The sequence below is a fragment of the Abramis brama genome (assembly GCF_963993115.1).
Source record: "Abramis brama genome assembly, chromosome: 9".
Taxonomy (NCBI): domain Eukaryota; kingdom Metazoa; phylum Chordata; class Actinopteri; order Cypriniformes; family Leuciscidae; genus Abramis; species Abramis brama.
Genome location: NC_139971.1, coordinates 32,257,778 through 32,284,728, shown reverse-complemented (window position 1 = coordinate 32,284,728; position 26,951 = coordinate 32,257,778). Strand labels below are relative to the sequence as shown.

Below are 26,951 nucleotides of genomic sequence, written 5' to 3'. Positions count from 1 at the left end.
GTAGAATTCATGCTCAATTTTAAAATGTCAATGTGGTTTGTAAGTCTTTAGGCTACTTGAAGTAGAATAGTAGATTTCTAAAATATGAATTTGCTGCAAACAAATGAGAATATTTACAGGCGATGTAAGATATTCTTACAATCGCTCCTTTTATGACATAAAAGGCTTTAAAATATGTTGACACTCTTAACCAAATACAATAGGGAGCCTAACTAATGTTTTTTTATTTTTTTTATAGGCTAGGCTACTGATAAACTTACCCCAACAAATAATCAAAACAACAGGCCTAAATATGTTACTTATGTACTTTCAGGTAATGCCTTAATAAAACAAACAGTTCTGGTCTAAATATAAATATGATGGTGCAGAAGCTGAATGCGACATGGTCGAATCACATTGCTGCAATCGAAAAGATGACAGTGTCCAGCAGCACCCGTTCCGTTCAGGACCCGCATACCGCCATCGCATCCGTGACCGCATTTTTCTCGGCTTGCGTAACATATCGCGTGACTTACTAGGTTAGTAACGTGAGGGTAAGGACAGCACGAGAAGGCGGTGTGATGATGGTAGGAGGAGATTGTGCGCCGTCGTCTTCCGCGTTTCCCGGGATTTCAACCACTGTCCTGCTTACATCGTGTCCTCTCCTTGCACGTTTTTACGCTCAGCCCACCCTCCCAATTCAGTTAGTTGAAAAGAAAAATAATTGAATCAATATACAGGCCTCGCCGTCCCCCCCTCCTTTTTCTCTCTCTCCCCCCTTTGCAAATAACCACCGCCTTCGGTTCTCCACATGCAGCATCGGAGTCCTGGGCCGCGGCGTACCGGCTCCAGCCATGTCGGCGAGGAATACAGCGGCTGGCGGCGGTGACGGAGCGACGGGGGAAAAGACAGGTAACGCCGCCTGAAACAATGCAAGTTAGTCCACCCTCAACGGGTCCGCATGAAGTTGGGTGTAATTGCGCTGTGTGCCGGCCGGGCGGAGGAGAGGGGAGATCTCGGTGTTCCCCGCTGATTGGTTTGCACACTCGCGTTCTCAGCGAGCGAAACTAGGTCAGTAGTTCAGTAGAGCGAACTCTAGCAAACACAAGCAGCGCTGCGTAGGAGCTGCTCTCAGAGGCACATTTGGATCTTTAACGCCGCGTTTAATCATATATTCTGGTTTTAATGTGACTGACAGGCACGTATTTTAAATGTAGAATGGTTTTCTGTAGATATTTTGCGAGGCCTTGGCTGATTGGCTGCCGTCGCATTCAGTCAGTTCAGTTGTGGTCTAATTTAAACGTCTTAATACATTTATTTACATGATACTGGCGACTTTTTCTTTTTTGTTTTGTTGAACTTTGTTTCGTTCATATGGCCAACTATTTTTATATACAGGCTATATTTTCCTAAACCTACTCCGAGGATCAAAAAAAAAGAAAAAAGAATCGGATCTTATCCGGAAAAACACGTCAAATCGACGATTTACTGTGTTTACATTTGGTTGGAAATCGTAATGTAGCTGTTCTGTTTGCCATTCTGATACATGTTTTAATTATTCCTGTTCCCTAACAAATTTAGCCATTCTTTTATATTAATTTTGAGGAATAATGTTTGTAGAAATAAGTAATGTTTTGTTCTTTGTACAAAATGTACAAAGTAATGAGAAATTAAATTTAAAATTATGACTATGAACTGAGACATAAATGCGTTTAAATGAAAACAGTAAGTTAAATGGTAAACAAACAGAAAATGTGATTACTTCAATTATTTTTTATAATATGTTACTGATTACCACAAACCCCATGCATCTCTAAACGTTGTCATAACCAATCAAAAAGTAGTCAAAAATGTTTTGGTTTATTTTAAGATTGATATGTTCTCGGTTCTCAACCATTAGCTTACAAATAGAAAACTAGGCTATAATGCTGGTTTCATACTTGCAATGCTGTTTCATTCACTGTTTTGATAGTGAAATGAGTTCACAAAAACAAAAAAGACCACAAAAACTCTCTCTAGCACAGCTGCCTTTCCCCTAGTGAATTCAGTGTCCTCTTTAATGAGTGAAACTGCATGTTGTTGTGACGTAAATGTGAATCATTCGGATTGTGAGGTCATCGTGCTGCCTGATGTAGTCTGATTTCTTGTAACGTGACCTTGTAACGTGTCGGTTGTGTAATATGTAGGTCAAACACTTACACAGCGCACGTGCAGGCTTGGGCTGTGATGCCCTCCTCTTCTTCAGGCGTTGCTTTCTCTTTTCAGCCTAACACAATCAGTGAGCCTTTGCATAACTAGCCTATAAACAATCAGAAACAAAGCTGTTTAATGTAATAGGACAATTGCGCTAATAATTCCTGCTAAACGTGTAACCTAAATCTGCTGCCAGTTTGGTTTGTCTGGTCTCGTGACAGACACCCCCTCCCTTCCCCAACACTGAGAAACGTGACTGGAATTTAGGGTCTTATCTGGAAAGTGTGTCTCTTAGGTAACTGGCCTTTTGAGTTATAGTTTCCAGTCATTTCACTGATAGGCGTTTTTTCAGGTCAGTTATTTACTTTCTGGCCCGTCTGATAAATTATAACTTAGCTGACAAATAAATGCACTTGCCCTGGCAAATTTTCTGGAAATTATTCATGGAGGAACAAGACAGCATGACATCAATACCTTCATCTCTTAATGATTTAATGTGGGGTATACCTCAATGACAATATTTATTAATATTTGGAGATAATAAAGAGAATAAAATGTTAATTAAAAGTGCATTGCAAAAACAATAATTAGAAAAATTAGAAAAATGCACATTGAATGAGCTGAATTCTTCAGAGTCCTACATTTATAATATTATATTTAATATATTATTTATTATATTTAATTTTTTATATTTAGTGCTGTCAAATCGATTAATCGCATCTGACATAAAAAATTGTGTTATATTATACATATGTCTGTGTGCATGTGTGTATATATACATACCAAGGGTGTAGATTTGGTTTGAACATTGGGGGGGTTGAAAAATTATTCTGCATATTTTTCATGTGATCATGGTATAAATATTGGGGGGGTTGTAATGCATAGATTTAAATATTGGGGGGGTTATCTCCCCCCTAACCCCCCCACAAACTACGCCCCTGATACATACTGTATACACACACACACACGCATATGTTTATGTACATGTATGTATTGTCGAGTTGACTGGAGACTGTTATATTCAGACATGATTCACTAACACACAGACACTGACTGAGTGTTTTTGGAAACATTTAGGATTCATTTATGATTAATTAAAAAATCCTTCACTGTATAAATATGTATGGGAGGTATACAGTATATACACAGACAGACAGACATAAAACATCAAATGTTTTAATAGAAGTTCACAGTCTTTATGTATTCATAAAAGTAGGTCAGAAGAACAGGGGTGTATTACTGTGCTTTTGCACTGTTTAAACAACACTTTGACCACTGCATGTCTAGCTGTAGATGTCTGATGTAGATGAAATGTGTTGCACTATGGCTTGCTACACCTGATTCTGAGCTACAGGGAAGACTTTACATCTCAGAGGACCTTATTGCATGAAAGTCATGGAGAGCAAGTATTTGTTGTATTAGTCAGTAAATTTGTTTGAGAAATGTTATCGCAATTTATAATCTATTCTCTTTAAGGAATAAGGAACTGTATTTTAGTACAAATTAAAATGAGAATTATTAAGCTGAGCATTTAAGATTGTTGTATTAGTGGGTCATCCCTGTAAGTGTTGCATATACACTTTGTCATGGTCTTGAAGAGGTTCTCTGATTTGAATGACGAGGCTATTTTGAGTATGCGTTTGATTAAAGTTCTTTTCATGGTCTCGTTCTCAAGGACCTCTTTACAACATTGTTTTTAAATCCTGGAGATCATAGTCAGGAGTGATTGTTTGGCTGTCAGTCTTTCAGATGATCTCATCGCAACTCTTTGTGTCAGTTTTATGGCTTGCACTCGACTTCCTCTCCTGTCAAAGAGATGGTTTCCGGTTGCCTACATGTCTAGACATCAGAAAATCATGTGATTGTTGATTATGCTATTTAGATGTTAAGCATTTTAACTGATTGTCTTGCCTAGTTTCACGTTCTTGGTTATTCATGTTTGTATAGTGATGATTATTTTTGTTAAAAGAGTAACAGCATCAAGCAAGTTTATCCAGTTTATAACAAATCCAAAAATTTGTGACTAGGTGTGTTAATAAAATATAATCAAACTTTCTTAACTAAAACATGCAATACAAAGTGTAATTGGCAGATAAAAGGATTAGAAGCAATAATAATGAATACATTAAAATTTAAAAGTCACAATTTTTCTTATACATTAAGGTAAACATGAAAAAGCGTGAGACTGAAACACATGTGATCCATTAGAAATATGTACGGTTTGTAAAAAGAATGATACTTTTATATAGCTACATAATACTTTTATACTTTTATTGTTAGATTTTTGAGTTAGTTTAATTAGTAAATGCTTTTTAAAATAGTGCTCTAGCTTATGTATGTGGTGGTTATAGCCCTGTATTGATTGCCCAATTATCAAAATGATAAAGTGTTCTAAATTGTCAGCTGTGGAGGCAAGGCACTTTTGTAATTTGTTAGAAAAACTAGGTCATGTCTAAACTTGAATACCTTTTTTAAACTAATTTGTCATGTTTATGGATTCTCACATTTTAGATCGATTTCTAGAGTAAAAATTAGGGAAAGTTGAAGTCATTTTCACTACATTAATATGAAAAACTCTGGAAATAAACATCAGTGCCTTCTGAGTTTTGCTTTAGTCATACAGAAAATCTGCTGTTTATTGCCAAGATGCTTCAACTGGCTTGGTTTGTGGTTTTAAACAACCGAGACATTAGTAATCGACATTTTGGCTTTAGTGACAGGAATGTGTCAGTGTTTTATTCAGCCATGGAAAGAATTAACATGGTTTTTCATCTAAATAATCAATCATTTGTTGTTAAATTTTAATAAGGCATTAAACCATTTGTCAATTTCACAGTTTATCAGTAACCATAGCTTTTCTTTTTAAGCTTAAACCTCACACAACAAATAATTGCAAGATGTCTGTTTATTTAATCAATATTCCATGTGTATATTTATTTATTTAGTTGTTTTTGGCAAGTAGCCATTTAATAAGTGGAGTAATCTACATTCAGCCAGTCACTGACGGAAAATAAATCCATTCAGGTTGATAGCAGACCTCTCAGCCACAGTGACTTTTTAATCTCTCAATTCTGACTTTTCTTCTCACAATTGTGTCTGTTGGTCTTAGAGGCTTAACGCAACAGGTGAAGCAGGTGGAAAAACAGATTGCACCGTGAAAGCCTATTCATGAATAAGTTGCTCTGCTCACAGGGAGTTTGTGAATGGATTTTGGTGGTCAATGGCTATAACAGATGCCAAATACAGCTTCATTATGTCCCTTGGTGGCAGGTAAAAAAAAAAAGTCATACCAAAGTTTTTTTTAACGAATACTATGATCACCTCATGTGAAGTGAGTTTTTTTCCGAGTTATAAAGTCAGAATTGCTTGATATAACTTCAGAATTGCAAGATGAAGATTAAAATAATTAGTTTTTTTGCTCAGAATTGCAAATTAATATCTTGCAATTCTGTCTTTATAACTCGCAATTGCGACTTTACAGTATATCACACAACTCTGAGAAAAAAAGTCAGAATTGCGAGTTTATATCATGTAATTATGAGAAGAAAAATAACAATGCATTGGAGGAAACGAGGTTCCATACCCTCTGTTTCATGTCGAGGTTCTGATCACCCTGTTGTGATTTATTTTTGGGATTAGGGTAAGTGTACCCATTAAGCCCACCAAAATCTAAATCTAGGTTTTTTTCATAGATATTGACATAGTTTATAAGAAAAATAATTTGTTAAAATGCAAGATCAATTTCTCATTTGAAAATGTATTAATTAGTTGATGTACATTTTAGAATATAAAATTAAGATAATTTAGGAATAAAGTCAGAAGTCTGGCATGGGCTTAATTGGTACTTTTGGCACCAATTATGTGTTCCAAATAAGCCCACATCATCTTTGATTCACAAAATATAATTTTTTTTATTGATTTTAAAGAAGTAAAACATCAATATATTTATTCAGTGACAGGGAAGAATTAAAAAAAATCCTTTTGCTAATGTTTGATTAGAGCCCTGGGTGGGATGGGTTGGTGTTAGTGGCCGGTGGTCTGGAGCCTTAAGTTGGCTTGACTGGAGTTGTAGCTGGAGTCAAGCTGGAAGTTAGACCGGGTGTATCTCGGGAGCCAAGCCGAGTTGGGGCTCCATATTCTGGGCTTAAGGGGGGCTCCTAGTGGGCCCCCCACACCGGGAGTCTGGAGCCTTAAGCCGGCTTAGCTCCCAAGTTATGCCTGGTCAAAGGTGGAAGTTTAACCGGTTGTATCTCAGGAAGGAAGCTGAGTTGGGGCTCCAGACTCTGGGGTTTCTGGGGACTCTCAGGTCACACCGGGAGTATGCAGCCTTAGGTCGGCTTGATTCTGGAGTTATGCCCAATCAAAGTTCCACTGGAAGTGACCATACCTCGGGAAGAAAGCCGAGTTAGGGCTCAATACTCCCGGCATAGGCGGCCCACTGGGTGACCCCTCCATGCCCTGAGTCCAGAGCCCCATCTCGGCTTGGGCCCCAAGTTTTGCCCGGTCAAAGCTGGACAGGAAGTGGCAGTATCTCGGAGCCGGACGGTCCCAGGGGCTCAGGACTGTGGGGAATATAGGGTGCCTCTGGGAGCTCTCCATGCCCAGAATCTCAAGCCTTAACTCAGCTTGGCTCCCGAATTATGCCCGGTTATACATACAGGACTTTAGGACAAACCGGGCTCTATCTCATTTGAATGAATGTGTGTAATTTGTGTGTAAGTAAGGTAAGGTTAAAAGGTTACTAGGTAAAAGCACACAAAGACATGTTATCTTTAAACACTTTCAAAAATTGTAGCAAAGTTTGCAATTAGAGGGATTCCTCATTGAAATACATAAGGTGGGCTTAAATGGTACACAGTGAGTAATCGTGAAAAAAGACAATGTTTTCCTTTAAAAATGTAAGATATGTTTACAAATACATGCATGGAGCTTAAATATACTGTGGACTAGCATCATAGTAATTTTCATTGTGCCCACACTGAGAAATGTTAAGTTTTTTTCATTCAAGGTTAGCTTGTGTTGGCTCGAGTTTGCATGCGTTTTGTGGCACTGTACCATTTAAGCCCATCTTAAAAAAAAGTTAATTTATAAAAATAATCTTCTCTACAAAACAATTTATGATGCATTTATTTGTAAATAAATGTAAAATGAATCACAAAACATTCATTGTTTGCAGTTCACATGCTTAATTCTTTGGCAGTCTATCTTTCGGAAAGGCTAATGGTTTGACCTAGAGATTAGCTTTGAACGCAAGCTAATAAAACTCATCTTTCCATTTAAAGGAAAATGATATAAAATGATAAAATACTATTTGTTCATACACAAAAAACAATACATTTATCTCTTATTTGACATAATATCAATGTAGTTACCAAAGAAATGGCTGAAAATTGCTGAAATGTGTTGATTTCTGAAGGGTCCCGAAACACCAAAGTTTTGGGGTGTCTTTGTCTGAGGTCCCCTGAGACAGCATGCACATGGGTGGGGCTAACTCAACATTGCCAAATGTGATTGGTATGCAATTAAAAATGCCAGGGAAGTAACAAATCACTGGATTGGTTAAAATAATAAGCAGCATAAAATATTATTTTCTCTTTTTTTAATTTGACTTCAGAGTTGAAAGTGGGCTTAAAGGGTACATGGGCTTAATGGGTACACTTACCCTACTTAAGTTTTTGTGTCACGAGTGATATATTGATTGAAAATGAAAAGCTAATTTGGCAGCGCAAGTTATTGTGATACCCAACTTAAAGATGAGAGAGCTGATAACACGATGTTATGACCTGTCTAAGCTCATGCCGCGAATCACAAAATCATTCTTCACTCGCAAAACCTCAAAGATGCCAGCCAGCTAGATAACTTAACCATGTTGACATATTTAAAGTTTTTGCAGGACACAAACACTATGATCAGCTAACAAATGACAATGTGTCAACAGTAGTTATTATTGAACCATGTGTTTACCTGTCAAACATTTAGCTGAACAGTCACTTAAATGCTTAAAGGAGAACTCCGGTCAATTTTAACATTGAGCTCATTTTTTTGTACATTTGGAGTGCTGTCAGTACAGAGAACAACGACAAAAATCGTGTTGCCTACACCGTGTTATCCTCTTTTTAAAATTTGCACCCTGTTGACTTCAATGGGGCAAGTTTTAAACCTGCTTTTAGCCTCTTAACATCCTTGATGTGTCATTACAAGTGCACAGGTCATGTGAGTGATTCCTTCGGAGTGAACACGGGTGAATCTGACTGCAGTAGATGTGAAAGATATGAATAAAAATGATGTTTATTCAGCCAGCGCACATACAGTGAGGAAAATAAGTATTTGAACACCCTGCTATTTTGCAAGTTCTCCCACTTGGAAATCATGGAGGGGTCTGAAATTGTCATCGTAGGTGCATGTCCACTGTGAGAGACATAATCTAAAAAAAAAATCCAGAAATCACAATATATGATTTTTAACTATTTATTTGTATGATACAGCTGCAAATAAGTATTTGAACACCTGTCTATCAGCTCAAAGACCTGTTAGTCTGCCTTTAAAATGTCCACCTCCACTCCATTTATTATCCTAAATTAGATGCACCTGTTTAAGGTCGTTAGCTGCATAAAGACACAATACATACAATCAGTAAGAATCCAACTACTAACATGGCCAAGACCAAAGAGCTGTCCAAAGACACTAGAGACAAAATTGTACACCTCCACAAGGCTGGAAAGGGCTACGGGGAAATTGCCAAGCAGCTTGGTGAAAAAAGGTCCACTGTTGGAGCAATCATTAGAAAATGGAAGAAGCTAAACATGACTCAATCTCCCTCGGACTGGGGCTCCATGCAAGATCTCACCTCGTGGGGTCTCAATGATCCTAAGAAAGGTGAGAAATCAGCCCAGAACTACACGGGAGGAGCTGGTCAATGACCTGAAAAGAGCTGGGACCACCGTTTCCAAGGTTACTGTTGGTAATACACTAAGACGTCATGGTTTGAAATCATGCATGGCACGGAAGGTTCCCCTGCTTAAACCAGCACATGTCAAGGCCCGTCTTAAGTTTGCCAATGACCATTTGGATGATCCAGAGGAGTCATGGGAGAAAGTCATGTGGTCAGATGAGACCAAAATAGAACTTTTTGGTCATAATTCCACTAAACGTGTTTGGAGGAAGAAGAATGATGAGTGGTAGCATCATGCTTTGGGGGTGTTTTTCTGCACATGGGACAGGGCGACTGCACTGTATTAAGGAGAGGATGACCGGGGCCATGTATTGCGAGATTCTGGGGAACAACCTCCTTCCCTCAGTTAGAGCATTGAAGATGGGTCGAGGCTGGGTCTTCCAACATGACAATGACCCGAAGCACACAGCCAGGATAACCAAGGAGTGGCTCTGTAAGAAGCATATCAAGGTTCTGGCGTGGCCTAGCCAGTCTCCAGACCTTAACCCAATAGAGAATCTTTGGAGGGAGCTCAAACTCCATGTTTCTCAGCGACAGCCCAGAAACCTGACTGATCTAGAGAAGATCTGTGTGGAGGAGTGGGCCAAAATCCCTCCTGCAGTGTGTGCAAACCTGGTGAAAAACTACAGGAAACGTTTGACCTCTGTAATTGCAAACAAAGGCTACTGTACCAAATATTAACATTGATTTTCTCAGGTGTTCAAATACTTATTTGCAGCTGTATCATACAAATAAATAGTTAAAAAATCATACATTGTGATTTCTGGATTTTTTTTTTTAGATTATGTCTCTCACAGTGGACATGCACCTACGATGACAATTTCAGACCCCTCCATGATTTCGAAGTGGGAGAACTTGCAAAATAGCAGGGTGTTCAAATACTTATTTTCCTCACTGTACCTGTATTTACATCCTGTTTTCGGTCGAAGTCCACAGTAGTCGATTGTCGAGTTCACGCGCATAGGTTTAGTTACCTATGATCACGCGCGTGAACTCGACAATCGACTACTGTGGACTTCGACCGAAAACAGGATGTAAATACAGGTATGAGCGCTGGCCGAATAAACATCATTTTTATTCATATCTTTCACATCTACTGCAGTCAGATTCACCCGCGTTCACTCTGAAGGAATCACTCACATGACCTGTGTGTGACACATGTAATGACACATCAAGGATGTTAAGAGGCTAAAAGCAGGTTTAAAACTTGCCCCATTGAAGTCAACAGGGTGCAAATTTTAAAAAGAGGATAACACGGTGTAGGCAACACGATTTTTGTCGTTGTTCTCTGTACTGACAGCACTCCAAATGTACAAAAAAATGAGCTCAATGTTAAAATTGACCGGAGTTCTCCTTTAACTCAGGTTGATGAAGCGCAAAATACTACCAAGGTGTGGTGCCAAAAGTGTGCTAAAATCGATTCCCTGTCCTACTTTCATGCACTTTTGTCGCATTTCTTTGCACGATGGTTGAAGTAAATAAAATTGAGGTCAGACATGTTTCTCATGCAGCTCAGCGTAAAGTATAGGCTTATGTTATGAATAATTAGCTCACCTTATGACATGATCATTTTTCTTTGTGATGACAAGTAGTGTTCACACAGTGACCGTTTTTCCAAGTAATTTAGTTGGACTATCTAGTACTGACTTGACTACTGAGGCACTTTTGAAAAGTGTGGGTGTGTACTGTGTATTAAAGAGTATAATTACACTCACAATTCATTTGTTCTGAGAACGAAGCAGGTAAGGTTAATATGTTGAGTGATGTTTTCGTTTTGAGGTTGAATACTTACTACTTTGGAATATGATTGTTCCATTCCTACGCATATGCATGCATATGTATGCACGTTTGAATGGTCCTTGAAAATCTTCACATCAGTGTGAATAGTGAGTCAGTGAAATGGCCTTTCTCTTGTGCAAATCATGACATCACACAGTTGTCATGAGCGCTAGCATCTAAATGCAGGTCAGTGGAGTCCAGATAATATCATGAGCCAGTGAAAGACGGAGCTCTTCATTGTTGGGTACGGCCTTCCTATCGGCCTCATAAAACCAAATAATCCCACCGCAGATCTTCACTCCAGCGCGCAGAATTAAAAATCAGGTTGTTGCCGATCTGTTAACGTTTATTTAGGTCACAAGGCTTGCAGAGGACTGTTAAATATAGGAGCCAGGGCCACAAGCTGTGTTTGGCCTGGCCCGTGCCATTGTCACCCGAACCTGATGGCACTGTGAAAACACACACACGGTACACACGTGTACACATGCCCGAGGACGAGTGTGTCTGTTGGTCTTAGAGGCTTAAAGGAACAGGTGAAGCAGGCGGGAAAAACAGATTGCACTGTGAAAGCCTGTTCGTGAATAAGTTGCTCTGCTCACAGGGAGTTTGTGAATGGATTTTGGTGGTCAATGGCTATAACAGATGGCCAATACAGCTTCATTATGTCCCTTGGTGGCAGGACGTGCTGCAGAGTTTGATTTTTTAAAAAGTCACACTGCAGTTATTTGAACAAATACTATGATTGCGATATGAACTGAAATGAACCGCCCTCATGTGAAGTGAGTTTTTTCTCATCGTAACTTTACTTCATCATGGACTAGGCTAGTTGTTGTTATATATATATTTTTTCAATTAAAGTAATTATTATTGATTGTCATAATAATAATAATAATGATAATTACAATTTATTATCATTATTGAATTTTATAATATAGTAGTAACATTTCTGTTTACATCTCTTTACTTTGAGTTTGGTAGAAAATGTTTAGGCTTATGTTTGTTGTTTTTAATATGCTTTCCATTCTTGTGAAATGTTGTCATCCCCTTTGGTTCCCCAGTTGTGTTATTTGATTTGTTTAGTGATAATGTGGCAAAAAAGTTCAGAAAAAGTAAAGAGAAGCTGGTGCATTCACAATGCATTTCAACTCCGCAAAATCATGTCGTGAACCAAGCCACTCTTTTTTTTTCCTTTTAATGTTTATATATTTATTATGCACTGCAATTTCATTGTATACCTGATGTGCAATGACAATAAAGATTATTATCTTATCACCTGCTAGAGTTTGTGTGGAGTACTTACCCTTTAACTTTGAATATATTTGTTTAAATTGCACTTTTCTGCTTTTTAATAATCACACTAGGCCAGTTAGCCATGGAAATTTTTTTCTTTTGATAAATAGAAAACAAAACTGAAGTGGTATCTATTGACGTTAAGAGATTTTTTTCCATCAGATTCCATTGCCTTCATTTGAAAGAGTAACTAAATACTGCTGAGTGAAAAAAAAAAAATCATCTTTTTTTTTTTTTTTTTTTTTGCCAAAACCCAGAAGCTAAATCTGTTTGAACTCAATGACTGTATGGTGTTTGACTGGTGTTTTGTCCTCAGACTGGATATAATGTAAATAAACCTAGATACACTGCCATAAAGGCTTCTGGTTTTGAAGCCTTGTTTGTACAGGAAGCCAAAGACCGTATATTAATTGATGTTTCGTTGTCTAAATGGGCCGATAGATGAGCATAAAGGAAGGAGTGATGCAAGTTCTAGCGGTGGTGAAGTAGGTTATCTGTATTGTGCTTATGGTCGGCCTGCCTCAATACAGCAAGTAGTTCTCTCTGAACTTCCTCTGTTTCTAAGAACCAGGTATAAACTGGGTTTCTGGGTTTTAAGATTACACTCTAAAAATCTTTTTTTTTTTCTTGTGACTGCTTTCACTAGATAAAAATGTCTTGTTTATTATTTAGGTCACCACACAGACAAAAAGTTTCATTCTGAATTCACATAAAAATCTGTTATGAAATCTATTCCACGGTGCCCTGGTTCAAATATGTGGCACGTGGTTTCACATTGCAGTCCTGCCTACTTCACAATGTTTTGGCACGTTTCTTTTTGTCACTTTACTAAAATAAGTCCCTCCCACTAATGGCAGGAGATGCATTAGAGGAACCCCAGGGCCTCTCCGTCTCTCTGTCTGGTTTGATGACCCCCAGCTCAGTCATCGGCATGGCCTCAGGCATGGAGCTGCCCAGGAAACGGAAAGGCAGCATGGACATCCCGTAAGAAAATTTTTTAATATGTTTTATTTGTTTTTACTAGTAGAGGCAGGTGCTTTAACAAAAATATGACTATAACTGCATATCACAATATTGTTATTTTCACAGTAAAATAAAATTAAAGATGAAATGTTTTGTATATTAACAATGTAAATAACAGTATGGTATTGCCTTTTTTAAATAATAAAACATTAAGTTAAAAATAATAATGATTTAATTAAAAATTTTCAGAAGTTGTTTTATTTTGAAAGAAATTAATACTTTTATCCAGCAAGGAGCACAGATTTTTTTTAAATGTATCAATGTGACATTTATCATAAATGCTGTTCTTTTAAACTTTTTATTCATCAAGGATTCCTGAAAAAAATGCATCACGGTTTTCACAAAAGAATTAAGCAGTTTCAGCTGTAATAATAAAATCAGCATATTAGCATGATTTCTGAAGGATCATGTGACCCTGAAGACTAATAATGATGCTGAGCATTTATCTTTGCCATCACAGGAATAAATTACATTTTAAGTATTTAATTAAAAAAGTTATTTGAATGTATAATAGTATTTCACAATATTACTGTTTTGCTGTATTTTTGATCAAATAAATGCAGCTTTGATGAGCATAAGAGAATTCTTTCTTTGAATGGTAGTGTAATTTATTCCTAAAATTTGTATTTATTTATTATTTAACTATTTATCTCCTTTGTATAGTTATTTGTTTATTAGGAAGTTGATAGACACAAAGCAAAAGTAGTGTTTGTTCATAAGTTAATAAATATGGCAGCAGTGCAAAAACATCTTCATATTGTATAACTTTATAACATGAATATAAATAGGTAGTTCTGTCTCTTAATTCTGATTGGTCCCTTGTACATACTTGCATATTTGTTTAATTCTATTAATATGGCAAATTGAGAAGTTGTACTAAAGCTGTAAACAGCTGATCTTTTGGGTTTTGCCTAACAACATATTAACTTGCCTCTGCCTCTTTGATTTTTGCATTATTCTGTATTTTTATTTTTTATTTTTTGTAAAAAACTGTGCTTCCCACATAAATGACTATATATGCCATACCCCCCAGCCTCTAGAGTCTAGAAAGAGTATATATGTGGGTTTGAGATATTGGGCTGATTTGTATGACTAACATCCTCTTGTTTGGCCTGTTTTCCCCCGTCCTGCTTTTCTGAATGAGTCGAGATGTGTTGGGAAGGGAAGTGCGTGGTCTGTGTATAATGTCCTATTTCAATCACGGCAGCATTTCATGAGTCACTTTACTCATCTCACCACTTTGTTTCCAGAGAAACAAAATCTGCATCAAATCTAGACGAGGATATGGAGGATGATCAGGAAAGGTATTGTGCCAATTATCGATACTAAGTATGACTCGCCCTGATCCACAATTTTATTCTTTATTTTTAATGTCTGTATGCCTTGTATTATTTTGTTTTTATAGATCAGAAGGAGACGACCAGCACTTAAAAATTAAGTGCATCAGGTACTTTCATTTATTTATTCTCATTTACCCCCTTTATTTTTCTCCCTTTATTTATTTATTTATTTGTTCCCCCTTTTAATTTGCAATTTCAACTCCCATTGAAACTCAGACTAAAGTAGTTTATTGACGTTATATTTCAGCAACGTTGAGTATCTTGGTACTTACAACATAATGTCATCTTGTAGGGAACCTCACAGTCAGATCGAGAAACGACGGCGAGATAAGATGAATAACTTGATTGATGAGTTGGCAGCGATGATTCCCACCTGTAACCCCATGTCCCGAAAGCTCGACAAGCTCACTGTGTTACGAATGGCTGTCCAGCACCTCAAATCACTCAAAGGTACCTAGACGACTGTCTTTACAATTAGCTTTTTGTGTAGACTAGCATGCACAAAGATTAATATTGAGCTTGAAAATGTATTTTTCCTCATGAATACGTAATTAAAGCATAACAAACATGGTCATACAGTGGTGTAATGGAGTCCTGTTTTTAGGAGCGACCAACTCCTTTGCAGAAGCCAATTACAAACCTGCATTCCTCCCAGATGATGAGCTCAAGCACCTTGTCCTAAGGGTAAATCCTACAATTTATAGAGCTATGTCTTGAAGCTTTGCATATATAGGAGAAGAAATATCACAGCAAATTATTGACAATGTGGGTGGAAGGTCCTCCAAAAATAGCTTTTGGACATTTTGACTGTTTGCAATTGCGAAATGACAACATTAAACTTAAACAATCTCTCCCTCTCTCTTGTCCAGGCTGCGGATGGATTTCTTTTTGTGGTTGGCTGTGATCGTGGAAAAATTGTCTTCTTCTCAGAATCTGTTTCAAAAATCCTGAACTACTGTCGGGTAGGAGAATTTGTATTTTCAATTGAAAGTAGCTAAAGGCTGCTAAAAAAAAAACCGCTAAATGTCACCAGATGACGTAATTCACCAACTGTCTGCAGTTTACATCGTATTTTTACATCGGTTTTCTCTCAGTGCTCACATACTGTAATTTTTAGATAATATATGGCTATCAAATGTCCAATACAGCTGTTCTCATTTACATATTTTCTGTCAGACAATGGAACGAGTATTATAGCAGTCCAAAAATTTGCTTGATTTGTTGCTAGTCGCTATTTTGAAGAAGAAAAAAGTTGATTTTTGTTTAAAGGGTTTTATGAGGTCACAAGTAACATAAATCAGTCTATAATGTCCAAACATTTTACTGGTAGTATAATATTTGAAGTATTTTGAGGACCGTTTTAAAAACAAATCATTAGTTTACCAGATGATAACAGTTAAGCTGATGATATTGTGAACTGTTAGCAGAATATATTAGTCAGATCATGGCTCATTTGAATATTTTTCTCCCCAGACTGAGTTAATTGGACAGAGCCTGTTTGATTATGTTCATCCAAAGGACATTGGAAAAGTGAAGGAACAGCTGTCTGCCTCTGAACTCTACCCACGGGAGCGCCTCATAGATGCCAAAAGTAAGCATATTTAGGCTGTATAAATGTTGTTATATGTGTCAAGTATACATGCTTCCTTAATGCTTTTAAGTGCTTAAACAGTTTTATGTCTTTCCGTGCTTAAGCAGTTTTATGTTTTTCCGTGCTTATACAGTTTTATGTCTTTCCGTATACACTGTGTTCAACCTGCTTAATAAATTAAGTAAACACTACCATTTAAAAGTTGTTTTGGAAAGAAGTCTCTCATGAGTGTTTAAAGTGTTAGTTTATTATTTGTTTATTACCTTCCCACATGTTTCAAACCTGGATCCTGGCAAAAAAGCACAATTAAAAGTAGTCCATATGACCCATGGGCTGCATTTGAAGCCCTTCGAAGCCATAAAATTGCTTTTTGTAAAGAAAACAGGATTGCTTTTTTGTAAGGATTTGGAACAACATGAGGGTGAGTAAATGATAACAGAACATGAATTTTTTGGGGAAGCATTCCTTTAACCAATCCAACTCTCTCTCTCTTGTGTGTGTGTGTGTGTGTGTGTGTGTGTGTGTGTGTGTGTGTGTGTGTGTGTGTGTGTGTAGCGGGGTTGCAGGTGCAGGCTGATCTCCCTGTCGGAGCGGCTCGGCTTTGCTCTGGAGCCCGCCGCTCATTCTTCTGCCGAATGAAGTACAATAAAGTTAGCATTAAAGAGGAGAAAGACTTTCAGGCTGGTGCCTCAAAAAAGAAAGGTCAGTAGAATTACAATTTTACAGTCAAGTTGTTAAAGGTAGTTTTCTAATTCCAGAGATGACATTAAATGAATCAGAAGAGACTTGTGTTTAGTGGTCGACCGATATATATCGCCAAGGCCGATATTTTAAAAGTGCCAAATATATGCCAAATATAAGTTTTTCTGATTGGCTGATGTTTTGGAAGCGGCACTTTATTTTGACGGCACTCCAGACTTTTATTTTGACGGGCGGTGCTGAGAACACCAGTGCCTGAGAAGAGAACAGCAGCGCCTGATCATAGATATCATATAATAAAGGCTAGATGTCTCGTGCGCTGCTGGCCAATGGAGGTCGACGTCCGCACGTGGCGGCCATCTTGCCACAGGCAGCTCACTCACTCGTAACATTGTGTTTTAATGCTGCATGTAATTTTTAAATAACCATAACTTGTTCAATTTTCTACCGATTTTCAAACGGTTTGGATTGTTATAAACGTCAGAGATGTAGTTATGACACTGCATACATATGAATAATTATAACTAAGGACTTCCATATGAAATTATGAAAATATTATAGCCACGTTAATAACGTTTGTAAGAAACCAAACCGTTTGTAAATCCGTCAAGATTTCAGCGAGATAAGAGTATTTGTGTTCGTGCTGATCACTCACCTTACATCAGGTACCACAGAGCCCGACAGAAAGCCTGCCTGTGACAAGATGGCCGCCGGTGATGCCGTTCGAGACTCCGCCGTAAGACATCTAGCCTTATATGGATATCTATGTGCCTGATCACACAGCGCTCACTCACTCACATTCTCCGTCTTCATTAGTTTACGATCTCTGTCAGTCATATCTAATACTTTGTTAGACAGAACTGGTAAACAAAGAAAGTAAATGGTATGCGAAAAAGTAAAGTGTTGCTTCTATATTATTTGTTACAGAAAAGGCAAACAATTAGGCTAAAATACTTTCTCATTTACTGTCAACATTCAGCAAATGCGCATCTACATCATTTAAACAAATCTCAGAATATCTAATAAACATTTAATTTCAAAAACCTTGCAGATTCAATGGAATCCAGCTGTGATATCTTGTGAAGTGTGCATTTGTAGCCTGCATAAACGTGTTACTGTGAGTGACGGTCGGTCCGTGCGAAGTGAGTGAATACGAACAGAAGATCAGCTTCACAGGAGACGCGATCGAAAAACTTTAAATCCTTCATTTTAAAATATGCTGTGTTATATCCAGTTGCCCACTGTGTCATATTCATATCGTTTTCACTGTGTGCTGTATGTAATATTAGCGTTACCTTGTCTTTATTTGAAAAAATATGATTACCAGTGCGCACAATATTACCAGATTACTGAGTGCAATGTTACAGTGTTTACTTCCTTTTTATTCACATATTATTAATGAAATCTTTATTTGTGAAAAATACTGTAATAGGATTGCAGATTCAAGAAGTTCCCATCTAAAGTATAAGCATGTTTATTTTAAAGATTTGTTTTCTAATTTATTTAAAATGTATAAAATATTTATTAAAATAAATATTAAGTATATAATAGAAATATCGGCTTTATATCGGCCATCGACCATCCTGCTCTCTAAGATAATCAACATCGGCCATCAAAAAAACGATATCGGTCGACCACTACTTGTGTTCATGAAGCTAATCGACTTGAAACACATTACTGAAGTCTTTTGTGATTGTTCTGTAAAAAAAAGAAATAGTAGAAATTAAAATAAAGTTTCAATTTCCTTGACTTCAGACCGCATATGAGCGGAAAACATCTTCATGTCTCTGTTCTTGCTGAGAACCAGTTATCCAAGTGGTCATTTTGTGACGTGTTGATGACGTGGCCTGCATATTTACTCCATTACACACGTCATCTTTTCTTCTTTCTTCTCGCCACATGCAGTAGTGTGAGCACAGCTTGTGGGATTTTATTCCGACAGCTGTATCCCTACAAACTTGGATAGTTGGATAGTGACTTCACTTTGGAAAGTGTTGTGCTGTGATGTCTGGACTTGGATAGCATTGATGTTTCTGTTCTTGGTGAGCATAGTCTTTTCCAAACTGGCCCGAGCAGTTAGTTGACTAGTCATTCAGACAGCCCCGTAAAGCTATGCATTGATTATTTTTATGCATTAAACATGCATTATCAACTATTTTTTTTAAAATACAGTTTGTTCAACATAAGCAAAAGCTTATATTTAAGCTTTATGTGTCACTTTTGGCACAATACAAAAAAAAAACAAAAAAAAAATCATGTTTTTCACCACACGTTTTTTAGATTAAATAGAGCAAATCGAAAAGGGAAGGAAACGTGCACCTTGTGTCCCTCTTTAACAACATATGATGGAACTTTTGGCTCACAGCTCACCTGTAAATTGATTCGTGTTGATTGGCTGCCCCATCAGAGTCCCAGCGTTACTGCACCGTGCACTGCACGGGATACATGCGCGTCTGGCCCACGCGCCAGCTGGGCACGGAGGGGGAGGCCGAGGTGGACAAAGAGAGCTCCCACTTCAGTTGCCTGGTAGCAGTGGGCCGTGTGCACCCCCACACCCTCCCGCAGGCCAACGGAGAGATCAAGGTCAAGCCCACCGAATTTGTCACCCGCTACGCCATGGATGGCAAATTCACCTTTGTGGATCAACGGTTAGTTTACCCTCGTTTTAGGACGAACTAAATGTGATTTATTTTATTTTTTTACTTTGAATCATAGTCATTTGCACAAAAATAGCCTCACAGTATGTAATTACCTTCATTTATTCAGTAGTAAGTTGACTTTACTTGGACACAACATTCTCACTAGAGGGCGGCATGTGTTTTCTTATCAAAACTTGTATTAGTTTGGCACTTGTTAAAGGGAGACAACTATATTTAGTTGTAACGTTGGGGAGTAAACTGTAAAAAAATTTTTTTTGAAGTTGTAAAAAAGGATTATTGGAGTATGATTTACAATAAAATAGTCTTTCTACTACAAAATTTCATGCTTAATTCAATGTTACTTGCCGTTTGTTTGCAATTATTTGTGAAATTTACTAGCAGAGAAAATTTGAGTAAATCATAAACCATTTTTCGTAATAGTATTAGTACTTTAACAGTATTTTTCAGTAATCTATGTAAATTATTTAAAATATAATAAAAATATAATACAAATTTAAATATTATAAATATATAATCCGAATACTTTTATATAATAAGAATAATTATGAAAAAAATCATTCTAATTTTTTTGCTTTTTAATCTGCTCAAGTTTGAAAATCGTTCAGTGATAATTGAAGCTGATAATTTAAGATGAACTGAATAATTTCTGGTGATTCTCGGAAATGCAAATAGTCCCGCCCCAAACTCACAGCACTGCTGTCATGTAAGGATAGCCAAGATTCTCAAATGATAAGGTTTGATAGTGTCACAGTGTTTACACTTTCTTCGGGAAATCAACCTGTCAATGGTTTACTTACAGTTGCCTCTGCATGTTGTGATAGAAGAAAGTATTTAGCAAGTATTTATCCATTTGTATTATGCACACAGAGCCACCATTATTCTGGGTTACTTACCCCAGGAGCTGCTAGGCACATCCTGCTATGAATACTTCCACCTGGACGACCTGCCTCATTTGGCGGATAGACACAGAAAAGGTACAGTGCATCTAGATTCTTACTATTAGAAACATTGAAGCTGTAAACAGAGTTTCCTGAAAGTATTTTCCAAGAAACTGGGCGGATTGCCTAGAACAGAGAAGGACACGAGTAGCCAAATCCTCATCATCCATCATTAATCATTAGTCTTACTTCTAAAGAACATTAGAACAGCTTTCAATGGCAGATACGCAAGGCCAGTGCCTCAGAGAGATCCTCGTAGATTTATATTGGATTACATGCATGCATGTGCAAGTACAAAAAAAGAAAAACTGTCATTGTTTAGTTGCACTCGTGTAAATCCAATCCTGTATATGTTGATGGTACTGACCACTCGTCCAAATAATGAAAGTGAATGAGGGCCCGTCAAGTTCCTCAAAATATAAAATAAGAGTTCAACTGACTGCTTTTGTGGTGCTTTTTGCTCATTTTGGAGCTTTGACAGCCTGGATCTCCATTTACTTTTATTATATGCAAATAAGTGATCCGTACATTTAACATTATTTTTGTGTTCTATCGGAAATAAAAAGTCATTTGGAATTGGAATTTTGTGAGTAAATGACATAACATTGTATTTTTGGGTGCACTATCCCTTTAATGTGTCATTTTGGTTGCTTCCTTTTTACAGTGCTGAGGAGTAAAGAGAAGATTGAGACAAATTGCTATAAGTTCAAAACGAAATATGGCTCTTTTGTTACCTTACAAAGTCAGTGGTTTAGTTTTATAAATCCCTGGACCAAAGAAGTAGAATACATAGTGTCAACCAACACAGTTATATCGTAAGTACCCTTTTTTTTTTTTTTTTTGCCCATTTTTGCTATTACTCAGTATCATTGTCATGATTCAACCTGTCGAAGCCATATTCTGAGATTGATGAGATAACAGATTATTATCGCCTCTTTTTCCACCTGACTCGGCGGTAAAAGTAATCCAGGTGGATCAGGGGATAAAGCCGAACAGCCTAGCAGTTCCAAGGCCTCGGAAGGTGAGTATTAAGATCTACAAATGTTGTAAATATGGTTAGTTTCTAGGCGTGTGCCTATAATTTACATTTTGGATTGCAAGATCATACACAAGGGAAAACAGACAAATAGAAATACAAATGGGTTAAACAAATGGGTTATTCAACGTGCCAGCTGTATGAATGGAAGTCTAGCCTTCCAGTTAAAAGAGCCAGTCACCTTTTTAGATAGATGCATCACGTTTTTTTGCTTTTTTTAACTGTACTTGTATGCCCTTTGCATGCATTAAAAAGCTGCTCAGAGGACATTACCAAGACAGACGCAAAGTCCACTTGCTAAGGACATCAAACAGCATTCCCCCCGCACCCCCCCCCCCCCCCCATATAATATAATAAATATGTAATATAGTGCTCAGCAAAAACTCCTCTCTAGCTATTTTTTCTATTTAATTAACATGCTATGGTCGTTAAATGGCTTTCCTGAGGTAAATGTAACGTTATGTGACATAATTGTTCTCCTGCTGTTATATTGACCTCTTTCCGTGGTTGAAAAACACTAATTGGTCGATATTATGTATACTTTCGGTAAGTTGTACTGCATCTTTAAATAAAAAAGTAACAGATGATCGGTTCACGTGCACTTGAACTGAGGCGCTCAGCGATCTGTCACGTCACATTTACAAGCGCCAAAGGTATTTTTGTCTGAATTTCGTAATAAAATTGACGGAATCTAAGAGCTGAGAATTAGTTTAATATTAAAAGTACCTCTTTGCTCCACAATTTTTCTGTGCGTGAGAAAATGGATGTGTGGCGTGAGAGCATGTGAAAAGTGTCAATTGCGTGAGTCTCACGCTCAATGCGTGAGAGTTGGCAGCCCTGTTTAAACATATCTGACTCTGGTCCGATAGTAATATTTGTGTTTTGTTTTGTAGATGATGCCAAGAAGTCTCAACAATTTCCAATCATCCCAGGGATCTCCAGTGCATCAGGCATGATTTACGCTGGATGCATAGGGACCCAAATCGCTAATGAGATAATGGACTATAATAGGTAAACCAATTATGTAGCTTCCTTTCCATTATTATTATTATTAGGGCCCAAGCCCTGAAAGGGGCGAAGGCCCTATTGTTTCCGTAAGGCGTACATTCCGTACGCTTGCATGTAATAATATGAAACTCAGTACACAAATAGATCTCATCGGGCCGAACAACTTTCGTGCTCTAAGTTTTACAAAAGCCCAACAGGAAGTCAGTTATTATACGTTGTTTGGAAAACGCATACAATGGAATGTGAAATACTCCTCCTAGGGATTTCATCCGATCGCCACCAAACTCGGTGTGAATGAAGTCAAGACATTGAGGATGAACTCTTGCGAACGGATTTTTGATATCTCAAACGGTTTGGCCGTGGCGAGGAAACGAATTTATGGCAATTATTGTCTATTCCATTTAATCACACAGGTCAGATCCCGCGGCCATCAGGGCCGGGCTGAAACTGGTACCCGGGCGTGGCAGGGGGGCTCAACAGCGCCCCCTTGAACACGGTCCATGTATCAAACACGCTTGCATGAATTAATATGAAACTCGGTACACATATAGATCTCATCAGGCCGAACAACTTCCGCACTCTAAGTTATTAGCTCCGCCCAACAGGAAGTCAGCTATTATGGGTTGTTTGAAAAACGCATGCTGTGGAATTTGATGTCCTCTTCCTAGAGAATTCATCCAATCACCTCCAAACTTGGTCCGCATGAAGTCAAGACATTGAGGATGCTAAATTGCGGACTGATTTTTGATATCTCGAATGGTTTGGTCGTGGCGAGGAAACGAATTTATGGCAAGAAAAGAGAAACACGAAGTGGTATAACTTCTGCACACATTAACTGATCTTGATGAAACTTCAGCAGTGTGTTCGTGGTAAGAGGCCGATCAGATGGATGTAACTATTGTGAGTCAAAGTTATAGCGCCACCAACTGGTAGCAGGAAGTGTGTCACTTTCAAAATGCTTTTGACAAAAGTGAGGGGGTTAATTTTATGTACAGTCACAAAAATCAGTACACATATTGGTCTCATCGAGCCGGACAATTTTCAAATTTTCAGTTATTAGCTCCAAGCATCAGGAAGTCAGATATTTTGGTTTGAATGTGGATTTCTTTGCAAAATCAGCCTCTGAATTTTTACCCACTCCTCTTAAGTGGTTTATTTTATTCCCACCAAACTTTTTCAACATGATGAAAATACATTAAAGATGCTAAATTGTAAACAGATAATAAATATCTCAAACGGTTTTGCTATGGCGAGGGATTAAAATAATGTCAAAAAAGGAAACACTAAAAACCTCCTATCTTCTAAAAATGTAATTATACACCATTTATTTCTATATAAAATTATACAAATATCAGAACTAAACCCATTTTATTCTTTTTTTTTTTCAATTTAATAATTGTTTAAGTTTAAAAACATCCAGAATGTTTTTTTAGTCCAAAAAATAAATGAATTATGTCATTCATAGTGCTATACTGCCCTCTTGTGTTCAAAGTCAGGTTGGCCTATTGTATCTATGTATATATATATATATATCTCTATGTATCTATTTTATTTATTTATTTTTTGTTACATATATATATATATATATATATATATATATATATATATATATATATATATATTTTTTTTTTTTTGTTATATATATATATATATATAGCTGCGAGCAGTGATGGAGGGCCCAAGCCGGTGACACCGCCACCCCCGGTGGCTTTAGTGTAACTAAAGGCACCAGGGTGGCGGTGCCACCGGCTTGGGCCCGCAATCGCTGCTCGCAGCTATATTTATACATTATTATTATATGTGATTTACAGTGAAATATTACAAGCTATGAAAATGGCAAATGGATTGAATGTAAACTAGTCATCCAACAAATGACTTAAATTGTAAGGTCAATTAGTTTAAGTTTTTTTCCTTCTGTATTTAATATAAAAAAATATATATTAATTTTTGCAGATTTTTTAGCAGCAGTTTTGGCGTACTGTATCTGTTGTTGCCAGGCAGTTTGCATGGCAAAAGATACTTGGAAGCACTGCGTCAATTAGTCAGTTTTGATAATATGCAGTTCTGCATATCCCTAAAGAAAAGATCTTTGAATTCTGATGTCACGCTGTTTTCTTAAGGATGAACTCCTCACCATCCAGCGGCAATACAAGTCCGTTCAGTGTACTGCAGGACAAGTCTCCACTGGCCCTTGCGCAGGCCAGCAGCAACGTGAGTCTGCCGAACAACTGTTTCTGTGTGTTTAGAAATTAGTTTACTGGTTTTGAGCTTTATTGCTAACACAACTGTACTCCTCATGCTGTAAGGTGCCAAATGGGGAAGCAACAGACGTGGAGATGCCTGGCAAATCAAGCTCAGAGGATGAAGCCCGGGGTGGGCCCTTCACAGCGAGTGAAAATCTCATGGGTAGATAAAACAGCACTATATTGCATTTAGTCATGTGGTACTAAAGCTAGCTTGTCAAGAACATGTCTGGGTTTTTCCTCGTGGAGGGAGGATTGTTTTGTAAAAAGAAAATTAAGCCTGTTTTTTAAAACAGCTTTTTTTCAGATTATGTAGTTTTGTTTTGTTTATTCTCATTCATATTGATTCTCATAATACAGTAATATGACTTACATTTATGCATTTGCCAGATGCTTTTATCCAAAGCAACTTATATTCATCATGATAGACATTGTATCAGTTTTTGCTAAGAAATTAACTCATGACCTTGGCCAGGCAAGCTATGAGAATCATGTTTATTATTAATATTATTTGGTATCAAATATATATATTTGATGGATCGTTAGTGAAACGCTGATAAATATTTTTGTCATGGCAGATGAATGATAATTGGGCCAAATTTTAAATCTATGCTGTTGACTAAAGACAAATTCATTAAAAACTAAAATCAATGCTTTTATGTTTTACAGTTGTTCTTATTAAATGTAGATGTTTTGTCCCTTTTGTTTTTAGAAATAAGTGTGGAAATCTTTTTGAAATTATGTTGCGCTAAAGATACTGTGCAATACTTTGCTTTAACCAAATGAAATATGGCAAAATATGGCACTCATTTTTTTTCCATTTTCTTCCTCTGTGTCTGTCCTCCAGAGGGAAGCTCTCAGTTGGATCTTGAGGGGGTTCCTGGGTTGGCCGCTCTAAGCACTGATGAGGCAGCCATGGCAGTCATTATGAGCTTACTGGAGACCGATGCCAACCTGGGTGAAGCCGTGGACTTTAACGAGATGCACTGGTCTCTGTGAACACACAGCTCTAATTTTTTTTTTTTTTTTTTTTTTTAAGACCCGTCTTATCTGGAGCTTTTTAAAATTAACCATCCATTAATTTTTACTAGGCAGCCAGCCTTCGACAATTCTTTGACTTTTATGTTTTTAATTTATTAGTGTTTTTAAATGCGTATGGACAAGCTGCGTGGCAGGTTATCTGATGTGGCTGGCCTTGGATGGTGGATGGGGGTCTCTCGGAGTACCTTAAGCTGAGTACCTTAAGCAACAGGACCAGGTTTTATGTGGTCTGGTGTGCATTTCTTCATCTCAGCTCTGAGGTCACTCTTACCCCTTGGCAAGGATCAGAAAGGAGAGACGTTATTGGCCTGTTTTGCCATGTTGAGGAACACATGCCTCAGCCAAGCCATAAGGCAAGAACTAAAATGCTTCACTGTGATCCAGTGGCGTAAGGATTTCAAAATTGTTTCCTTAGTCAATCAACACTTGAACTGTACATGGATGCTTTGAGGCAAAGCTGGACTGATTTTTTTTTTTTTATATGTGCGTGTATATGTATGTATATATATGTGTGTGTGTGTATATATATATATATATATATATATATATATATATATATATATATATATATATATATATATATATATACATACGTCATAGGATTCCTTTGGCAAGGGAAGTCTGGTAGTTAATTTTCCCGAAATTGTCTTGAATTCAATGTTTCATGATGAACAAGAGTGGAACAATGGGGAGGGGTATTGGTGAGCGCTTGTGGTCGTTTGTAAAACAGAACTACTTGAAAATACTGTGTGGAAAAATTGGAAATTTGAGGATCACCGTTAGGCCTGACATTTGTTTGTTTTTTTCCCTCTCTAGTCTACAAATCTGTGTGCGAATGTGTGCTTTTCTGTCAGACCTTAGTCTGACCTGCCAGGGCTTCTCTACTCTTGAAATAGGGCCGTCACTACAATTCACAGGGCCTGGGACAACTTTTTTTTACTGATGGGCCCAGTGAGTAAGCTGTATTATAGATATAGAGGATCTGGGAAAATGTTCCCAGTTTTCTCCCCTTCAGGTGTATAATTAAATCTTCTGTTCTGAAGGAATGCCTGGATGGAGATCAGCAACCAGTAAAATGGTGATTGGAAATCGGACAAAGTTGTCCGCAAATAAGGGCAGGGTCTCTCAGGGAACAATTCATGGAAACCCCGTCTCAAAATCCTTTGTCGGATCAGCCAA

The 26,951-nt window shown here is 37.5% G+C and overlaps 1 protein-coding gene across 1 annotated transcript; it reads left to right on the top strand.

Moving 5' to 3' along the window:
* The first annotated feature begins 763 nt into the window (after window positions 1-763).
* Window positions 764-26,286, top strand: bmal2 (basic helix-loop-helix ARNT like 2). Its single transcript, XM_084125226.1, has 17 exons — window positions 764-891; window positions 13,051-13,177; window positions 14,467-14,520; window positions 14,622-14,663; window positions 14,849-15,006; window positions 15,161-15,240; window positions 15,426-15,518; window positions 16,030-16,147; window positions 16,703-16,849; window positions 19,254-19,494; window positions 20,374-20,480; window positions 21,109-21,259; window positions 21,407-21,465; window positions 22,374-22,491; window positions 24,609-24,699; window positions 24,795-24,894; window positions 25,579-26,286. Exons 1-17 carry the CDS (start codon window positions 834-836, stop codon window positions 25,728-25,730), a joined length of 1,896 nt encoding a protein of 631 aa, XP_083981352.1. The 5' UTR covers window positions 764-833; the 3' UTR covers window positions 25,731-26,286.
* The last annotated feature ends 665 nt before the right edge of the window (window positions 26,287-26,951 follow it).